This window comes from Saccopteryx bilineata, chromosome 3 (assembly GCF_036850765.1).
Source record: "Saccopteryx bilineata isolate mSacBil1 chromosome 3, mSacBil1_pri_phased_curated, whole genome shotgun sequence".
Taxonomy (NCBI): domain Eukaryota; kingdom Metazoa; phylum Chordata; class Mammalia; order Chiroptera; family Emballonuridae; genus Saccopteryx; species Saccopteryx bilineata.
The window spans coordinates 235,868,510-235,887,265 of NC_089492.1; the positions used below are offsets into that span (position 1 = coordinate 235,868,510).

General features: G+C 35.5%; 1 protein-coding gene across 2 annotated transcripts in view; it reads right to left on the minus strand.

Moving 5' to 3' along the window:
* The window catches only part of LEPR (leptin receptor), a 122,588-nt gene that overhangs the window by 3,995 nt on the left and 99,837 nt on the right, over nucleotides 1-18,756 (minus strand). The window contains exons 14-19 of one of the 2 annotated variants that reach the window (XM_066268966.1): nucleotides 17,177-17,393; nucleotides 14,457-14,639; nucleotides 12,115-12,210; nucleotides 10,098-10,203; nucleotides 9,145-9,220; nucleotides 1,480-2,433 (exon numbers count right to left, since the gene is read on the minus strand). In XM_066268966.1, the coding sequence (XP_066125063.1) occupies nucleotides 2,416-2,433; nucleotides 9,145-9,220; nucleotides 10,098-10,203; nucleotides 12,115-12,210; nucleotides 14,457-14,639; nucleotides 17,177-17,393 (696 nt within the window). In that variant the 3' untranslated portion in view covers nucleotides 1,480-2,415. Of the gene's footprint in view, nucleotides 1-1,479; nucleotides 2,434-9,144; nucleotides 9,221-10,097; nucleotides 10,204-12,114; nucleotides 12,211-14,456; nucleotides 14,640-17,176; nucleotides 17,394-18,756 lie in introns of those variants that run through there. The other variant, XM_066268965.1, reaches the window with a different exon arrangement.

The window sequence follows — 18,756 nt, forward strand, 5'->3', positions numbered from 1 at the left end:
CAATGTAAACATATAGAAAAAATAAACGTGAAGTAAAGAATACTGTGGACACATCACATTGAAAAATTAATATAACTAAATGAAGTACTACAGAAAAATTTGTATATCTTAAACTTTTGAATATTACAAGTTTTAAACTATTAAAATAAATTCAAATTTATTGCCTGAATTCATAATGGCAAATCTCTTCCATATAAAAACATAATTCATTTAGCATAGTTTTGAACTCTTAAATGAAATATGTTGGTGATTATGACTATTAAAGAATAAATAAACCAAAAATTAAACATAATAATAGACTTATAATGATATAAAAACACTGCAGAATGACAAATACCATGATAACATAACCTCTTCTGCTACCCTATAACATATGAAGATAAACTGTTCCTGTGCTTATATTTCTTTCTGACAGAAATCTATGATTAGATTTATGGTTTCCTTCAAATATTTGCCTGCTCATTTTGTTTTTTCTTAGGATTAATACTATATATGTGTTGAATTTCTTAAAATTTAAATTAACCTAGAAATAAAGATCACCAAATACAGGAATTACATACTGTCCATGTGAAAACAAAACAAAACAAAAAAACCCACAATTAGCCCATAACATGTAGTCAAACTCTCTTATGTTCTTCAAATGACATGTTTGGCATATTTCATGCCCTTTAAACTTCATAACTGGCAAGTACTTATTGACTCCAAATAAATTACATCTTCAAATGGACTCATTTCAGATGGATGATGTCACTAATAATAGATTAGAAATCACATACCCACATATTATTGAAGTATATTTTATGAATGAGTCATAAACCTTTATTAAAAATATGCTCCTTATAAATCACTTAAATCACTATATATGCATCTAATTTTTTAGAACAGTTTGCGTTCAGTTGGTAAGAAGTAAAGAATGTATTTTTTTTAATTTTTTTTTAATTCAGTGAGAGGAGGGGAGGCAGAGAGACAGACTCCCACATGTACCCCAACAGGGATCCACCCAGCAAGCCCACTAGGGGGTGGTGCTCTGCCCATCTGGGGTGTTGCTCCGTTGCTCAGCAACCAAGCTCTTCTTAGCGCCTGAGGTGGAAGCCATGGAGCCATCCTCAGCACCCAGGGCCAACTTGCTCCAATCAAGCCATGGCTGCAGGAGAGGAAGAGAGAGAGAAGCGAGAGGGGGAAGGGTGGTAAAGCAGATGGGCACTTCTCCTGTGTGCCCTGACCAGAAATTGAACCCAGGACATCCACACCTGGGCCAACACTCTACCACTGAGCCAACCGGCCAAGGCAAAAATGTCTTTTCTTAATTTCACACTTGGATTGTACATGCCAATGACATCTATTTAAAGTCAACAAAGGGGAAAAGGATTCAGTTCTCATTATTTTTAGTGGGTTTCTTTTTCAGTCAAATAAATTTATGAATAAAATGTAAATAAGTGATCCATGTAGCCTAAATTTGATCTTTTTTGTTTTGTCTTGTTTTGTTAATCAGAGACTTTGGTTTCCTTTGAATGTGAGCAACATAACACAGTTAGTATGCTAAGTTCATAGTCATAGCAGGTGGTCTTTTATTCAGGAAGAAAAGTCCTGCTTTGCCATGAAATACTTATAAAACCTCCAAAAAGTCTCCCATTTTGCATCACTGCCCACTCCCCTGTTTGCCAGAAGCTTTCAGAGGATCAGTGTAAATAAACTGAATTAAGGCAAAATTTTCATAGCAAGGTTGAATTGGAAGCTAATGTTTTCTGATCATCTAGACCTAGATATGTCAGGTCATTCTGATGTGAATTGTAATTTCCATGGGCCTGTGACCAGCATAAACTATAATTTCTGGCTTTCTTTGATATAAAATGGAAGTTAGCCCATGAGCCACTTTGGGGGCTACTGACCATGGAAATTCCCAGATTGACCATATTGAAGTGTCTATAAAAGCGGAAAATGTTGGACATAAAGATATAAATTAAATGCTTTTCCTGTATTCTGTAATTAGCCAGTGTATTTCCAAAGCTGTGTCAGAAGCTGTTGTTTTCACCTAGGTAGGCATTGCTTACTCTGTATTTGATGATATCTAATAGATATGTAGTAAGAGCAACTGTTATAATTTTCAATGTTTTATAACCAAATGATAAAATCAAAATCCAGATATCGTGAATACTGCTTTTTAAACGTTAGATGACCTGAAAAGTAATCATACATCCAAACTGAGTTGGACTCCAACCTTATATTGACCCCAAATTTACCAATCTTTTTTTAGTTCTAAATCAACATAATCCATCCTGTTTTAGTTCTCAATAGTTCAATCAGAATATTTTTTAGATTTTTCTTCCCTTCTTCAAAATATAAAAATCTTCTAATACTCTATAGAATGTTGGAAGTTGGCACACTGGGTTCATCCGCAGTGATCATGATTAGACTTCAAAGAATGTCCGTACTCTGTTTAGATAAAATAAACAAAATAAGAAAGAAAAATAAAAAATTACTCAGAAAAAAGATAAATGATATCTAAATATTTCTGTGAGGAATGGGTTCTGGACTTTAAATTCTTGAGTTATAATATAGTAATACAGCCATTTAGAAAAGGGTAAAATTTTAAACTACTGTGGCTCATCCCACTTTCTTAAAGTGTGCCTTAATGTCACACTCTGAGAGCAATCTTAATTATCCCAGCAAAGAAAAAACTATAGAGGAATAGCAAAATAAATAAAGGAGAGAAAACCAAAGAGCTAGAAAAATAAAAAGCAACATTAGATAGTTTGGAACAACAAAAAGTAAAACAGGAGAGCAGTGAAAACAAAAATGAAAAAACTAAGAGAAAGAAGAGCTGAAATAGTGAAAAACAGAATCATAGAATCATTATCATATTTTTAAACTTAGAAAAAGATGTAAAAAATCATCTGATATAATTATTTAGCTATATATATAGCTGTATGCAACTATTCAACTATATATTCCAGTATGTACAACTATTTGACTAAATAGCAGCTATATATAACTGCTCAACCATATATACAGCTATTAAACAATATATAGAGCTATATACAACTATTCAACTACAGACTCAGCTATGTATAACTATTCAAGTAGATATATAGCTATATACAACTATTCAACTATATATGCAGCTATATACATCTATTCAACTAAATACACAGCAGTTTTATTCAACTATTCAACCATATATACAACTATTCTACTAAATAGATAGCAGCTACATACAACTTTTGACTCTATATATAACTATTCAGCTATATGGACAGCATATTCAATATTAATATGCAGCAGTTATATACAGCTCTTCAACTGCATATAAAACTATATACAACTATTCCCCTCCCCCAAAGAAAAAAGAGAAAGAAATCATCTGGTCCATGTCTCTTCTCCTTTTTAGACCGAATCATTGAGGTTTATAGTTCCACAGTTAATTAGAGTAGAGTAAGGCCTTAAATTTTTTTTCCAGTCCAACCATCTTCCTATAGTACAATGGAAGATGAAAGATATCCCACAAACACAAAGAGACAGAAGAACATGTTCTTTGTTTTGCTTTTCCTACTTGCTGTGATAGATTTGAGCTGATTAATTCACTCTCTTCTGGTTCCTTATAACCCAGGGACATATGCATAAATATTAGGAAGAACAAGAAAATAAACAAAACTGAAATCCTATTTTAAGGAACTGTGGCATACACTTGTAAGCCAAGAAATGTATACTTCTAACTAGAACTTCTAACTCAAAACTGCACCAGCTCTTCCACACTTCTGCAAGGCCATTCTAGCAATGTCAGGATGCTCTGTCTCGGGTCTGGGAGGATGGAGCTTCCCTTCTTTGGAGGCCTAGAGCAGGCTAAGGAATGTAAAATAGTCATCAAATCATAAGAGAAAATCTGTTTTGTTTTAGCTTAACATTTCTAAAGGTTGTTAAGTAGAGTATACTTTTATAAAAATTGACATATATGTACACAACATATGAGCAGAGTTATATATTTTTAAAATACAGATGATTTGGAATTAGAGGAAGAAAATCATAGATAGCCAAAAATGCTAAAGAAAATGGTAAAAAAAAAAATGGTTAAAGTCTTTTAAACACTGTGAAATTTGAATGAGAAGAAAAACAAGGTTAATGAGTCACTAGAACATGTTTTTCTATGATACTAATTCAAACTTTGTCTAATATTCTAATTTTTATTTTACTTTTTTTAGATTCTGAAAGAAAAAATAGTGTAGAGAAATGAATCTCCTCCAAGGTGGATTAAGCATAAATGTTTCTGAATTCATTTTTAAAAAATGAAAAATGACTGAATGAGTGTAGACCAGAGAAGATGAGCAAAGGAAGCTACAAAAAAAACAACAACAAAAAACCTCCAAGGTGGGCTGTAGCTGGAGAGAAAGCCCGTTTGCCCTGCTCAGTACAGTGGAGGTGGTGGCTGAAGACAACACCGGTAAAAACACAGGAAGAAATGAGAGCTAAGGCAGGAAACTGGAAACTCTGCGTATGGAATAGGGCTCTGCTACTCTTCCGCTGCACATGGAAGAACCTTCATATTAGAACCACCCTCCACACCCAACTTGGGGTTTTGGGCTTAAAAAATAACTAAGGAGCTATCTGAGGAGAAACCAAGCAGCCGTGGGTACATCTTTTCTCATCTGTCTACCCACCCAGAGCAGCAATCCCTACTCAGTCAGCCTGTTTACTGTTTTATTCTTATATGGGAAAAGAAAACAAAAGATTGCTACCAGATATTTAGTGAAAGGCTGAGACCCAGAAAAAGTAAGGCCAAGAAAAACAACAGAAAAACATGATTGTAGCAAAACAAAGAATTCAGTAATAGAGGAAAAGAGAATTTTAAAAACAAACAACATTCTTCTAATTGGTATTTCTAATAAAATTCAAGAACACATTGCATGCATAAAACCAGAACAGAATACTCTTAAAAAGAATACTTGGAAGTTTACAAACAAAACAGTAAATAAAGTTCAATGGAAGCACTAGAAGAATAGGTTATTGCACTGTCTCAAATGCAAAACAACACAAAGAGATGAAGAGAGAATGAAATAGAGATCTATAAAGAGAGTCCAAAATCTAATGAATACAGATCTAGAAAGAGAGAATCAAAAAAATAAAATAAAAGAAGAGCAAATAATCAAAGACATAACATAATTTCTTAGAGTTGACTAGAGACCAAATTGAAAATGTCCTGAAATGATAACCAAGTTAAATGAAAATATCTGTCTTACAAATAAGGGCATTCACACCACTGTAGGTATTTTAAAGTCTTCACACTTTTTTAACTTACCAAAAATCTGAAAAAAAATTGGTGATATTTTAATCTAATTGTACATAAAGCCTGCCAGACAATCTGTGGCCTTATGGTCATCTTCAGGAAGCATATTTGAGACAGTGGGGTAGCACCAGTCTCTAAGCATGCACTGATTCAACCTACATCCACCAAGTGACTCCTTGGTGTCCGGTATTTTCCAGAGAAGGGAAAGACAATTGGTCCAGGTTCAAAGTGCATTTTGCTGAGGGGGGCCTTATCATTTTCCTGCCCTGATAAACACATAGAAATCATTCTCATGGTGGTTCATAGGGAAAATTTCAAAGCTTAACACAGGGGTCCCCAAACTACTGCCCATGGCCAGCATATGGCCCCCTGAGGCCACTTATCTGGCCCCACCGCACTTCCGGAAAGGGCACCTCTTTCATTGGTGGTCAGTGAGAGAAGCATAGTTCCCATTGAAATACTGGTCAGTTTGTTAATTTAAATTTACTTGTTCTTTATTTTAAATATTGTATTTGTTCCCGTTTGGTTTTTTTACTTTAAAATAAGATATGTGCAGTGTGCATAGGGATTTGTTCATAGTTTTTTTTTTATAGTCCGGCCCTCCAACGGTCTGAGGGACAGTGAAATGGCCCCCTGTGTAAAAAGTTTGGGGACCCCTGGCTTAACTTGTTGAAGAGAAAGTGTTTTAGCTTCTTTTAAAAAGATAAGATGGTTATTCCCAGTATTAATATATACCTATATAGTGAAGATTTTAAAGTTTGATTTAGCTAAATATTTAGATATTTTTGACCAAAAAACTCTCATACTAAAAGAAAAAAATCATATTTAAGGAGAATTATCTCCTTACTCTTTGTCTTCTATTCCTCCTACTTTCAGTTTTTGAATGTGCCAAGGTCCCACCCACAACACGGCTTTGTGCTTGCACGTGACCCTGCCAAGTCTCTAACCCTCCACCACAAAACCTAGTTAATGACTATTCATCTTGCAGATCTTAGCTTAAATGTTGCTTTCCCAGCATTATTTACAATAGCCAAGATATGGAAACCAACTTCATCAACAGATAAGTGGATAAATTAAGTTGTGGTACATATACAATAAAATATTATTCAGCCATTAAAAAGAAAATCCTACTCTTTGTGGCAACATGGATGGGCCCTGAAGGCATTATGCTAAGTGAAATAAATCAGACAGAGAATACAAATGCGTTTGATTTCACTTATATGTGAAATCTCGGGGAAAGAAAACAGAAACAAAGATCAGATTTGTGGAGAGTTGGGAGAGGCAGAATTGCAGGGAGGTGGTCAAAAGGCACAAACGTCTACTTAGACAATAAATAAGCACTAGGGATGATGACTATGTTTAACGCAGCTATATGATATATATAAAAGTTAAGATAGTATGTCATAAAAGCATGACAAAAAAATTATTCTTTTTCTTTTTTTCTATCTATATGAGATGATGGATGTTAACTAAATTTATTGTGGCAATTACTTTACAATATATGTAAATCAAATCATTAAGATATATACCTTAAACATATACAGTGCTGTATGTCAATTATATCTCAATAAAACGGAGGGGAGAGATGTTTTATTATCTTTACCTGCTCACCCTTACCTCCTAGACTAAGCTCTTAAGACACTGGGTTTCTTTCATAACATGTAGTTTAAAATTATAATACAATTTCCATTTATAAATTGATTGGCAATTGTCTTTCCCACTAGACTGTACATTCCAGAATTTCTGTTTTTCTGACCAGTATAGACCCAGGACCTAGCACAGTGACTGGCATAAAATAGGTATTCAATAAATGGTCCTTAATTATGAATAAATTAAATGAATTAATGAATGAATTTTAAAATGAATAAATTATTTTCGAGAGGAGAAAGATAAGTTCTTTCTATTCTTCTCTCAAACCAGCCACTCTTCTATGACATGTAAAATAATAATAACTAATATTTATTGAGACTTTACTACTTTACAAGTACCATCTTCTTTAATCCCCCAAATAACCCTATCAATTTACCTCATTTTACAGGAGAGGAAACTGAGACACAGAGAACTGAAGTAAAATCTTAATGAGTGTAAGAGTATGTATCACAGGGATTTGCACATAAATGAACGGACACTATTATAATAAACTACCAGCAATTCTTCAATAAAATCTTACTTTAATAACTTGCAGATAGCAGGAGGAATCCTGCAAATATTTGTGATGGGTAAAATACAGCTCTTGAACTCAGAGCACTCTGCACAATAAATTAAACAATAAAATGTTCTGGGAACTTTGGTGGGGATGAGGGGTATTCTCCTAAACTACACTGCTCACAAAAATTAGGGGATCAGGGAACGTGCAGATACTCTAGTACTCTCAGCCTTTTGTATGGTGCATTTTCACCAATGAAATAAAAGTTGGTTTTGCATCTCATTTGCATAATCAAACAACTTTCTTTGACTTTTCGTTTGCTTTTCTGATGTTCTTGTTTATTAAAAAAATCAAATGCTTCTTTTTTTATTGCTTCATATTCGTTTTGAAATATCCCCTAATTTTTGTGAGCACTATATATTTATTAAAGGAAGTGGGGGGGGGGGATATGGAGGAGTCTGTAGAGGTAGAAGAAAAGATTAAAGGCATGACTAAGGCCCAGGGGCAGAAAAAATTGGATATAAAAATTGATAACAGACTGTAAAGAGAAGTCATTAAGTACTAGTTTAAAGGGACTCTATCTCAGCTAAATGAAAACCACTGAAGACTTTTAAATGACTAATGATAAAGATGAAATTATTGAGACTGCATAATAACCTCCATATGATTATTGTTTAAAACATTTAGATATTTTGACATGAAAACCAAGTCCCTATTTTATAAGTTTTATGGGTGGAAATTTCTTTCTTCAAGGGAAATTTTGAGAATTAATAAAACATTTGTTTACTTCTAGAGCTTTCTGAGAAATTCTACTATAGATACAAGTACAAATAATTTTATTATAGTTGACTAATTCTTTTATTAAGTACTTTAACTTAAAAGGAACTATTTGCATAAGTGTAAACTTAAATATGATAATTGCATTTTTCAGATTGCAGTGTTTAAGAATGAGATTATTTATATAGCTTTTGAATTGATTTAAATAATTATGGAGACAATTATACATATTAAAAATACTCATTCCAGGCCTTTGCCTAAGCACAATCAACTTCTACCAAAAATGTGTATCCAGTATCTGTTCTCCATCAGATTTTTTTTTTTTTTTTTTTTTTTGTGGCAGAGACAGAGAGAGTCAGAGAGAGGGACAGACAGACAGGAAGGGAGAGAGGTGAGAAATATCAATTTTTTGTTACGGTTCTTTAGTTGTCTATTGATTGATTTCTTATATGTACCTTGACCGGGGGGCTACAGCAGACCGAGTGACCCCTTGCTTGAGCCAGTGACCCTGGGCTCAAGCTGGTGAGCCTTGCTCAAACTGGATGAGCCTGTGCTCAAGCTGGCGACCTCGGGGTCTCGAACCCGGGTCCTCTGCATCCCAGTCTGACGCTCTATCCACTGTGCCACCACCTGGTCAGGCTGTTCTCCATCAGATTTTATCCTTAACACTTTAATACTTCTTTTATTAAATATTTTGACACAGAAAATATATATATTATTATCTTTCATATGATAAACTACCTATTGAATTTTGTATTCCCCAGTTTCAAATCCTTACATCCTGCTACTCTTGAAAATATATAGCAGATTAAATAGATTCATATTAAAATGAATCAAATAAAATAAGAGCTTCTAAACCTTAAAAATGTTTAAAACTCTAGAAGGCATATGACATTTAAAATGCAATCAGATATATTTTGGGTTAAGAAAATTAAAAAGGGACCTTCTGAAAATTAAGTCCTTGTGCCCACGAACAGTTCTTGGGGTTTGGAACATCTTCCCAAAACAGCTTTTTCATTCTACAAAGGATAAATAAGGTATTAAAATTAGAGAAAAACATTCATATTGAAAATGTTAACAGTTAATGAATGTATAAACTAGGAATTAATCCACCACAGCTATGCCTCAGTAAGGTCTGATTCATTTTCACATGCTATCATATAAAGCCTTCCATCGATGAGCCATCTAGACGAAAGATAATAATCACTATAATAATAAAAATAGCCTACACTTATTGAAAACTGTGTGTCAGGCACTTTGCGTAGGTTTTTCTCAGAGAAAGTCAAATATTAAAAATGGTCATCAAGTGAGTTTCAGAAACAAGTCCACTTGATATAGCCCTATCAGCTCACTTGATGGAAAGATAAATTCTGATTCTAAAACCTACTCTCCCTCTTCTTTGCTAGAAGACAAAAGTTTCTGGAGAGATTCATTCTGTGAAATACACTCATCAGTCCAAACCTCTCAGCACAGCGTAATGCAGCACCCACAGAGCCACAAGAAATACAAGGCCATTTGCCAAACCAGACTGATTTTTAAAAAGCAGAGTGCTTCCTGATTATAAGTGAACTGACTGATGCAGGTAAATTTTCACCACTAAAAGTCCTCAACCCAAAATACACAACTCTGAAAGCCATTTTGTCATGTCCAAGAACATACAGCCTAGAATTTCCTGTTATATGCTTGCTATTTCCTGAATGTATTTACACAGAAAAATTAATTTTTTCCATGGGGTTTATGCTATACTAGCAAAACAGAATTTAGCTATCTAAAAACAGGCCTTTTCTTTTTCTGCCACTTAATTGTACAAAAAAAGATTTTTAGATATAATATTTTTTATTGTATTTTAAATCAAGGTTTAAATATGCTGAAGGTACTTAACATTAACTACAGTACCTTTGATGCAATATTAGCAATGTTCCGAGCAATAAGGTTGAAGAAGAAATAATTATTGGCACAATTACATATAGCCCTGGATCATTCTGGTACTTTTGAATATCACCTGAAAAAGAAATGCAATTCACACAGTTCTGAAGCTTGAGGAAAAAAATAATTTCTGTATTAAAAATTATAATGGATTTTTTTCTGATTGTATCATAAACCTGTATTAACTCTAAAATATAAAATTAAAAAACAAGAAAGGTAAAGTATAGCTATGATCACATTATTACAATAATTATTGTGTTCAGAATTACAACATTTGCATATCGTAATTTAGCAAAACTTTCTTTTTTCAAAATTATTTGTCAATTCTTTCCATTGGTCACTTTTAGGTTTTGAGTCCAAGAGCCATTTAAAGTTGTTATGATGACTCTCTGTCAGAGCATGTGCCTCTAAAGCCAACCTGCAACACCTTGTTCTGTCCAGACGCATTGACCCCCTTGCTGTTTCTTGAATCACCACGCATGCTCATTCACTCCTTTGTACTTGCTATCCCTGTGCTGAAATGCTCTTCGCCTCTGTATTTGCAGGGCTCTACCCACCTGTCTTCTCCACAAAGAAAAAAGTCCAATTTAGGCCATTCTAACTGCAACACCGCATTTTAAGTCTATCCCTTCATCTTACTTTTATTTTCATTCTTGGCACTTACTTCTACCTGATCTTATATTATACACGATTTCTTAATTATCATTCTCATTAGAATATTGGGGGGTTGAGCTCCACCGGGGCAGAGAATGATGATCACTGCTCAGTCACTGGTGCTTAGAGGAGTGGTCGATCTATATTTATACTGCTCACAAAAATTAGGGGATATTTCAAAGTGAATATGAAGCGATAAAATATCCCCTAATTTTTGTGAGCAGTATATTAACCCTTTGAGTAGTACGAACAGTCTTGTACATCCTCGTGCCTCCTGACCATCCAGAATACTATCGCAATAAAAATTTTTATTTTAAAAATGTGTAAAGTAATATTTTTAAAAAGGCAAATGTATGTTTTTCTTGTTTCCATAAATTGGTTATCAAACAAACATGATTTTAAGTTAAAAAAACTGGAACTGGAACTAATTTCATTTTTTGAAAAAAACTCACCAAGGGTGAGCAAGCATGAAAAAAACTTACTACACAAAGGATTAAATGATATATAAATGAATTTTTACAATTATTTTAATTCTAGAACCAGTTAAAATGTTTCTCTCTTGAAACTTCACTATTGGTGTCCTTGGATTTGAAAACAATGTGAAAAGTATCAATAATAGTAAAATGTGGATATGCCTAATATGGTACAGATCAGAAATAAGAGAGGCCCAGTCTATGACAATCTCTTGTTTTATTTTTAGAGGAAAAAAGTATTTCTTTTAGAAGACTAATTAAAATTTATAGGCTCATAAATATATGCCCCCAAATGTATTCTTTGGGGAAGGTGAACTTTTATACATTATATAAAAATGTACAGAAAAGTAATATATTTCTAATTAGTCTTTCTGAAAATGTATGTTATTGTACAGCTGTGTATTTCCCTTTACTTTGTTCACATCAACATTTCACTTAATTTGAGACTGAAAATTTTACTTACCAATTCAAGAATTCAATACCATGCCTGATTATTCTCCTTCTTACTATCGCTACGGAACCATGTACCCTGACTGCATGCACCCAGTGACACGTAAGACTCTGGACTCTCCCATGAGTTCGTCAGAAGGAGAATAACCAGATGCTAAGTAGGAAACCACATGTTGGTATAAAAAGAAACTAAAAGTAAAAGTTTTGGCTCTGGACGGGTAACTCAGCTGGTTTGAGCATCGTCCCTATATGCCAAAGCTGTGAGTTCGATCTCCAGTCAGGGCAAATACAAGAATCAATCAATGAATATAGGAATGAGTGGAACAACAAAACAATGTTTCTCTCTTTCTCCTTTCTATTCTCTCTAAAATAAATTAATTTAAAAAATTTTTAATAAATAAAAGTTTTACCTTGGGTAAAACTATTAATTATCTTCGGTTTCCCCACTCCTTCCATAAATATTGGGTAAAGACTAAATTGATACTTCTCAATGGGTATAAAATAATCTGAGGAGAAAACATATTAAATGGTCATTCCGAGTAAATATAAATGAGTGAAATCTATGTAAAAACATTTTTAGTGACCCTACCACATTTCCAAATATAGAAATTAGTTATTTAGTGATTGAAATTGATAACTGAGGTTGTTTTTTAAAAAATAAGCACTCCAAATTCTCCTAGTAATGACAATAATTTTACAAACAATATTTTTAAAATTTTACTTAGATAGATTAAAAAGCTGTGATACATATCATATATACAATGGAATACTATGGGGCCATGAAAAAGAAGGAAATCTTACCTTTTGCAACAACATGGATGGACCTGGAAACTATTAGGTTAGGTAAAATAAGCCAGGCAGAGAAAGAAAAATATCACAAGACCTCATTCATTTGAGGAATCCAAGAAACAATGTGAACTGAGGAATGGAATTGAGACAGAGGAGAGATCAAAGGGACCAGAGGAAAAGAGGACAGAGAGAAAGGGGATGATAGGATGGGATAATCCTGAAAGGAAGGGGGAGGGAGATGTTGGGAATTGGGAAAAGGAGATGTTGAGGGGAATAGGGTGGAGAGGGGATGCATTCGGGGTGACACTAGAATCTATGTAAACACAATAAATTAAATAAAAATATATAAATAAATAAAATTTTAAAAATCTTACTCAGAGACAGGAAATAATAATGTTTCAGAGGCATGTTCCAGTGAGAGCCACTTTGTCAAATGAATTTTTCATATCCCTGTCCAGGACAATATGCTTTACCTCCTCTCCTATACCTCAAAGTGAGCAATATTCCCTTTATGTAAGAATTTAGCTTATTTGGTTTCCCTATTCAAGGCAGTCGGAAGACTAGAATCTTGTGAAATCCAAACAAAAAATATGGGGCTGGAAACCAGTAATTTCCTGGCAATATCCAGAAGTCTAGATTCATGGAGGAAGGCCATTTTCATAGCAAAGTTCAAAATGAATCTAATAACTGCTATTAATACACAAACTTTCACAAGAGATCTCTTTGAAGCCACATGATTTAAAGGCAAGCACAGTGAGTAACCACCTGGACAACAGTGTTAATAAAATGAATTTAGGTGTCTATCAATAATTTGTTTAGCCTGACCAGGTGGTGGCACAGTGGATACATCATCAGCCTGGGACACTTAGGACTCAGGTTCAAAACCCCAAGGTCACTGGCTTGAGTGTGGGCTCATCTGACTTGAGCACAGGCTCACCAGCTTCAGCTCAGGGTCGCTGGTTTGAACATGGGATCATAAGCATGACCTCATAGTCACTGGCTTGAGCCCAAAGGCCACTGGCTTGAAGCTCAAGGTCGCTGGTTTGAGCTCAAGGTCACTGGCTTGAGCAAGGGGTCACTGGCTCTCTGGTCCAGACACATATGAGAAAGAACTCAATGAACTCAAGTGCCACAACTATGAATTGATGCTTCTCATCTCTTTCCCTTCCTGTCTGTCTGTCCCTGTCTGTTTCTGTCTCTCTAACTCTCTTTTACACTAAAATAATAATCATAATTTGTTTTTATTTACCCTAATGCTAGATTCTAGACCTTTGAAATAAAATAAAAATATGAGTACTTGGGATGATATTATGATATTATATAATAAGATCATGGCAATCTTTCACCTCCCAATACTTATACGTAATTCATATTTGCAGACGCTATATTGTGCACTTAAACTTTGTAATCACTTCCTGGGGCTACTGGTCTACTTTTAGAAATTTTTGCTGGTCTTTGTCACCAGGTCCTAGATCCTCAGACCTTCAGCATGGCACTCCCACTCACTGCTAACACAATTATATGTTGGTACACAATGTGGGAGAATAATTTAGCAGTAGATATCAAAAACCATTACAAATTGGTTTAAAGATAAATGTAAAGCTGGAAGCAATAAAAATAGTTCTCAATAAATAGTTGAAGTAGATTTTGGAATAAAATCTGGAATAAAAATAATAGTTAAAGGGATTGGGGAGAAAATAGAAGCATGTTTGTGACATATCAAAGGGACAAACCAGGAGAAAAGTGGTAGATGATATGGCACAATAACATCTATGTAAAATATTTAAATAAAAAAGGATCCGCTGAAATAAAATTAAATGTTTATGGTAAGGTGATAAAATTACAAGTATTAAGATGGTAGTATTTTTTGAAGTTTTATCTAACTGGCTCTCTTAATTGAATTAATAATATGTATTACCATACTAATCCATAAGAAAAACTTATTAAAGTACAGTAAACTTACCATGGATATAATACCTATTAACAGACGAAGGGATTCTACGCCATTTAATTTCATTGTCTTCATTAAGATTTTTCCACTCAAGAATAAAATACATCAGATTATAATCATTAAGTGATAACATCCAGGAAAGAATCACACAACTGCTGTTTAAAGGATAAGCATTGAGTGACTGCACAATATTTACTGAGGGGAAAAAAAAGAAATGTATTTTTAAAATAAAAATCTTCTAATACCCTTGAAGAACATATAACCTACTGGAAAAGGGGAGAAGGAAAAAAAGGCAGACATTTATACAAATAAACACAACACACGGCAATTATTTTTGTAATTCAAGAATCACATAAGCAGAGAGACGTGAGAACATATGCTATTGAGGAGAAACAAGATGCTACCTAAAACCTAAAAAAGGGATTTTTTTTTTTTTTTGTATTTTTCCGAAGCTGGAAACGGGGAGAGACAGTCAGACAGACTCCCGCATGCGCCCGACTGGGATCCACCCGGCTTGCCTACCAGGGGGTGAAGCTCTGCCCACCAGGGGCCGATGCTCTACCCCTCTGGGGCGTCGCTCTGTTGCGACCAGAGCCACTCTAGCGCCTGGGGCAGAGGCCAAGGAGCCATCCCCAGTGCCCGGCCCATCTTTGCTCCAATGGAGCCCTGGCTGCAGGAAGGAAAGAGAGAGACAGAGAGGAAGGAGAGGGGGAGGGGTGGAGAGGCAGATGGGCGCTTCTCCTATGTGCCCTGGCCGGGAATCAAACCCGGGACCCCTTGCACGCCAGGCCAACGCTCTACCACTGAGCCAACCGGCCAGGGCCAAAAAGGGATTTTTGTAGAGAGTTAAAAGATGTTCTTCACTGGAACTCTGCACAAGCCAATTAGTCATCCTTTCTGACTTCTTCCAGACCTTTCTCTCCCTCTGATGGCGTCCTGCTTTCAGAGCACAGATCAGATCATTTTAACACCCTCTGCAGAGTCCCATTACAAAGCCTCCAGTGGATTTCCACATATGGAGATAAAATTCCTGTCCTGTCTACCGCGCCCTGAGAGCCAAGCCTCAGTCTTGCCTTTGCCCTAAGCCTTAAGCCTTAAGGCAGGGGTCCCCAAACTTTTTACACAGGGGGCCAGTTCACTGTCCCTCAGACCGTTGGAGGGCCGGACTATAAAAAAAAACTGTGAACAAATCCCTATGCACACTGCACATATCTTATTTTAAAGTAAAAAAACCAAACGGGAACAAATACAATATTTAAAATAAAGAACAAGTAAATTTAAATTAACAACCTGACCGGTATTTCAATGGGAACTATGGGCCTGCTTTTGGCCAATGAGATGGTCAATGTCCGGTTCCATATTTGTCATTGCTAGCCGTAACAAGTGATATGACGTGATTCTGGAGCCGTGAGGCGTGCGTCCTGCATCACCGGAAGTAGTACTGTACGTCAGTGACACAGCGCTTTGCGACGCAGCCACATACAGTACTCCAGGAGCACGGGATGCAGACGCATCCCGTGCTCCTCTCACTGACCACCAATGAAAGAGATGCCCCTTCCAGAAGTGCAGTGGGGGCTGGGTAAATGGCCTCAGGGGGCCGTAGTTTGGGGACCCCTGCCCTAAGGACTTCTGCTCAGACTGTTCCTCTCTTGGGAGCCAATGTTCCTCCTCCCACCCTTTGGGGAAGTTCCATTCCTATAACTGTTCCTCAAGAAAACTTCTCTAAGCCTCAGTGCTAGGTCAAGTTCCTATTTTCTTTTCTTTTATACAATTATATTCCTTTCCAGGGAACACTTAACTCAGTTTGCAAACAGGCATTAGTTTGTACAATTATTTGATTAATGTCTGTCTCACTAATTGGACTCTATGAATGCTAAGACCATTATAGTTTTTCTCATGTTGGAATTCCCACATCTAACACAATACAGCATTCAATAAATGTTTCTAGAACATATAGAAAATATTTTTAGTAAAAACATGTGCAGATGCTATAGAACTTAAAAAAGTTTACACTATATGTACAAAAGTAACCACAATATAAAGCATGAAATACCTTAGAAAAGGAGAAAGCCGTCTGAGAGTTAAAAAGGATAGGACATGTCTCATTAAAGTAATAGGCAGAGCTGCTTTCATGGAGGAAATTGATAGAGGTACAGAAAATGTAAATTTTCCATTAAAAACTTATACTTTGAATATATAATCCATATCAGAAACTCCTATTGAACGTTGTTCTCTATTCTCTGATGAATCAAATATAGCAAGATTAATTAAAGAGAGTTTGTCGTTCATACTAAATGAAGTACAGGTTAATTTTCAAGTCTGAACAATTTCTTGCATCCATACAGGTCATACTATTAAGAATATATGTAATCCATATAACACATACACTTATTTTTATGTATTATATATATATGTGTGTGTGTGCATGTGTGTGTGAGTGTGTGTGTATATATATATAGAAAGAGAAATTGAGATTGATTTACTTACAACCTCCATAGGTCCAAAAGTATTAGGTTTATTAGAATATTCTAACTTATTATAATACTATTTGAACCATGTTCTACCACATGAAAACCCCAGGATCACATTATGTACTAAGACTACAATCCAGTATACTGTTTTTCAGACAAGAGACAAAAGTAAAAGAGAGATTTTTCAGATTCAGAGAATCATGTTTGCAAAGATTAAATATTTATAAGGGCACAGGTTTACTACCTTGAACTTTTCCTTACCTTTGCTCATAGGCCATGAAAATGTTAAATTAAAATTTGCAAAAGAGGCACCAATCGAATTGACGGCCAAGACTGTAACAGTATGCGTTTGCTCTGTCCACTGGAAAGTGAGTTTCGTGTGGGTTCCCACATCTTCTGACCAGGTCCCACTGTGGAAAGTGTGATGTTTGACCACGTATCTTCTCACAGTGCACAACGAGTCATTTTTCATCAAGGGCTGGAATAAACATAAAATTGATTAGTTTAAAGGCTACAGTGCTTTTTTATACCCACTTAGCTTGTGGAGTTCTTAGTATACATTTCCCATTGGCAGGCAGGGGTCAGACCGGAGGGAGCACTGCCTAATTCTGGGCTGAGAGATGGAGAGGTGGAGGATGGGAAGGTCTTCCTCTGACCACAGGCTCAGGAGGATAGGAAAGGTATTATCCCCCTTCTGGGTTTTTTTTTTATTTCCTTCTTAAGATTCAGAGAATAAATCTTTAGAAGATAATAAAATATGGAGACAAACAGAAAATTTTTTCTACCATACATTTCACTCTATTTCTAAAGAAAAGAAATATGGGCAGAGAGTTTAAAGTTTGCTCATGTAAAATTCAAGAGGAAAAAAAAAGGATAATCTTGTGGTTCCATAAAGGAACAGGAGAGCTGAAAAGTGTTAACCATCACATATATTAATCCCAGTAAAATCTACCACTCATTTTCTCTTCCCCTGATAGGCTGTCACTTCAGGTAACAGAGGCTGTCAGGACAATGTGTGTGGCACCCCAGAATTTTGGTCCTATAGTTTTAAAAAGAATCGTACCACATCACTGATAATTCCAGTGTAAAATACAGATTTAGTCCGATTCTATTCCTCCATTCGACAGAACACACCACTTCTCCCATCACCTGCACCGTTTCAGGTAAGAATAAGTGTTGCCAATCCTCTGTAACCCATAGAAAGCCTGATTCTATACGACATACCATACCAGTGCTGCTCAATTTCTTTCTTTTTTTTTTTTTTCATTGAGATTCATATAAGTCACATCATTCTGGTCTTCTGCCCCTAGCTTCTCTATAGCCAGTCCAACAGTGAGACACCTGGGTCCCACCATCCATATCCATTTCCTTAACTGTTCAATTACAGTTTACATGTACAGTAGCACAAGAATTGTTAGCCCATGCCCCATGATAATTCACTTTATCAGCTAGAACCCAGTGCGTAGTAACAGTTCTTTTTGCCTTTAGTTTTAAGAACCCGCTCATTTACAAAGTTATTTAAACCTGCCCCTTTTCCTTCCACCTCCTTCAGTGAAGTTAATCATAGACTGGAACAGTAGATTCTTTTGTCTCAGTCTGGATTCCATCCTGGGATCCTAGAACTCCCTCAGTTATTTATTTTTAATTTGCATACATTAAGGTTCGCTCTTTATACTATAAAATTATATGGGTTTTAACAAATGCATATGAACTCACCATGCTATGTACCCTCCCTGGCGATATACAAAATAGTTTCACCACCAAAAAAAATCCCTAGTGCTTCACCTATTCAAACCTTTCCTCATCACCCAAGCCCCTGGAAACCACTGACCTTTCTATCA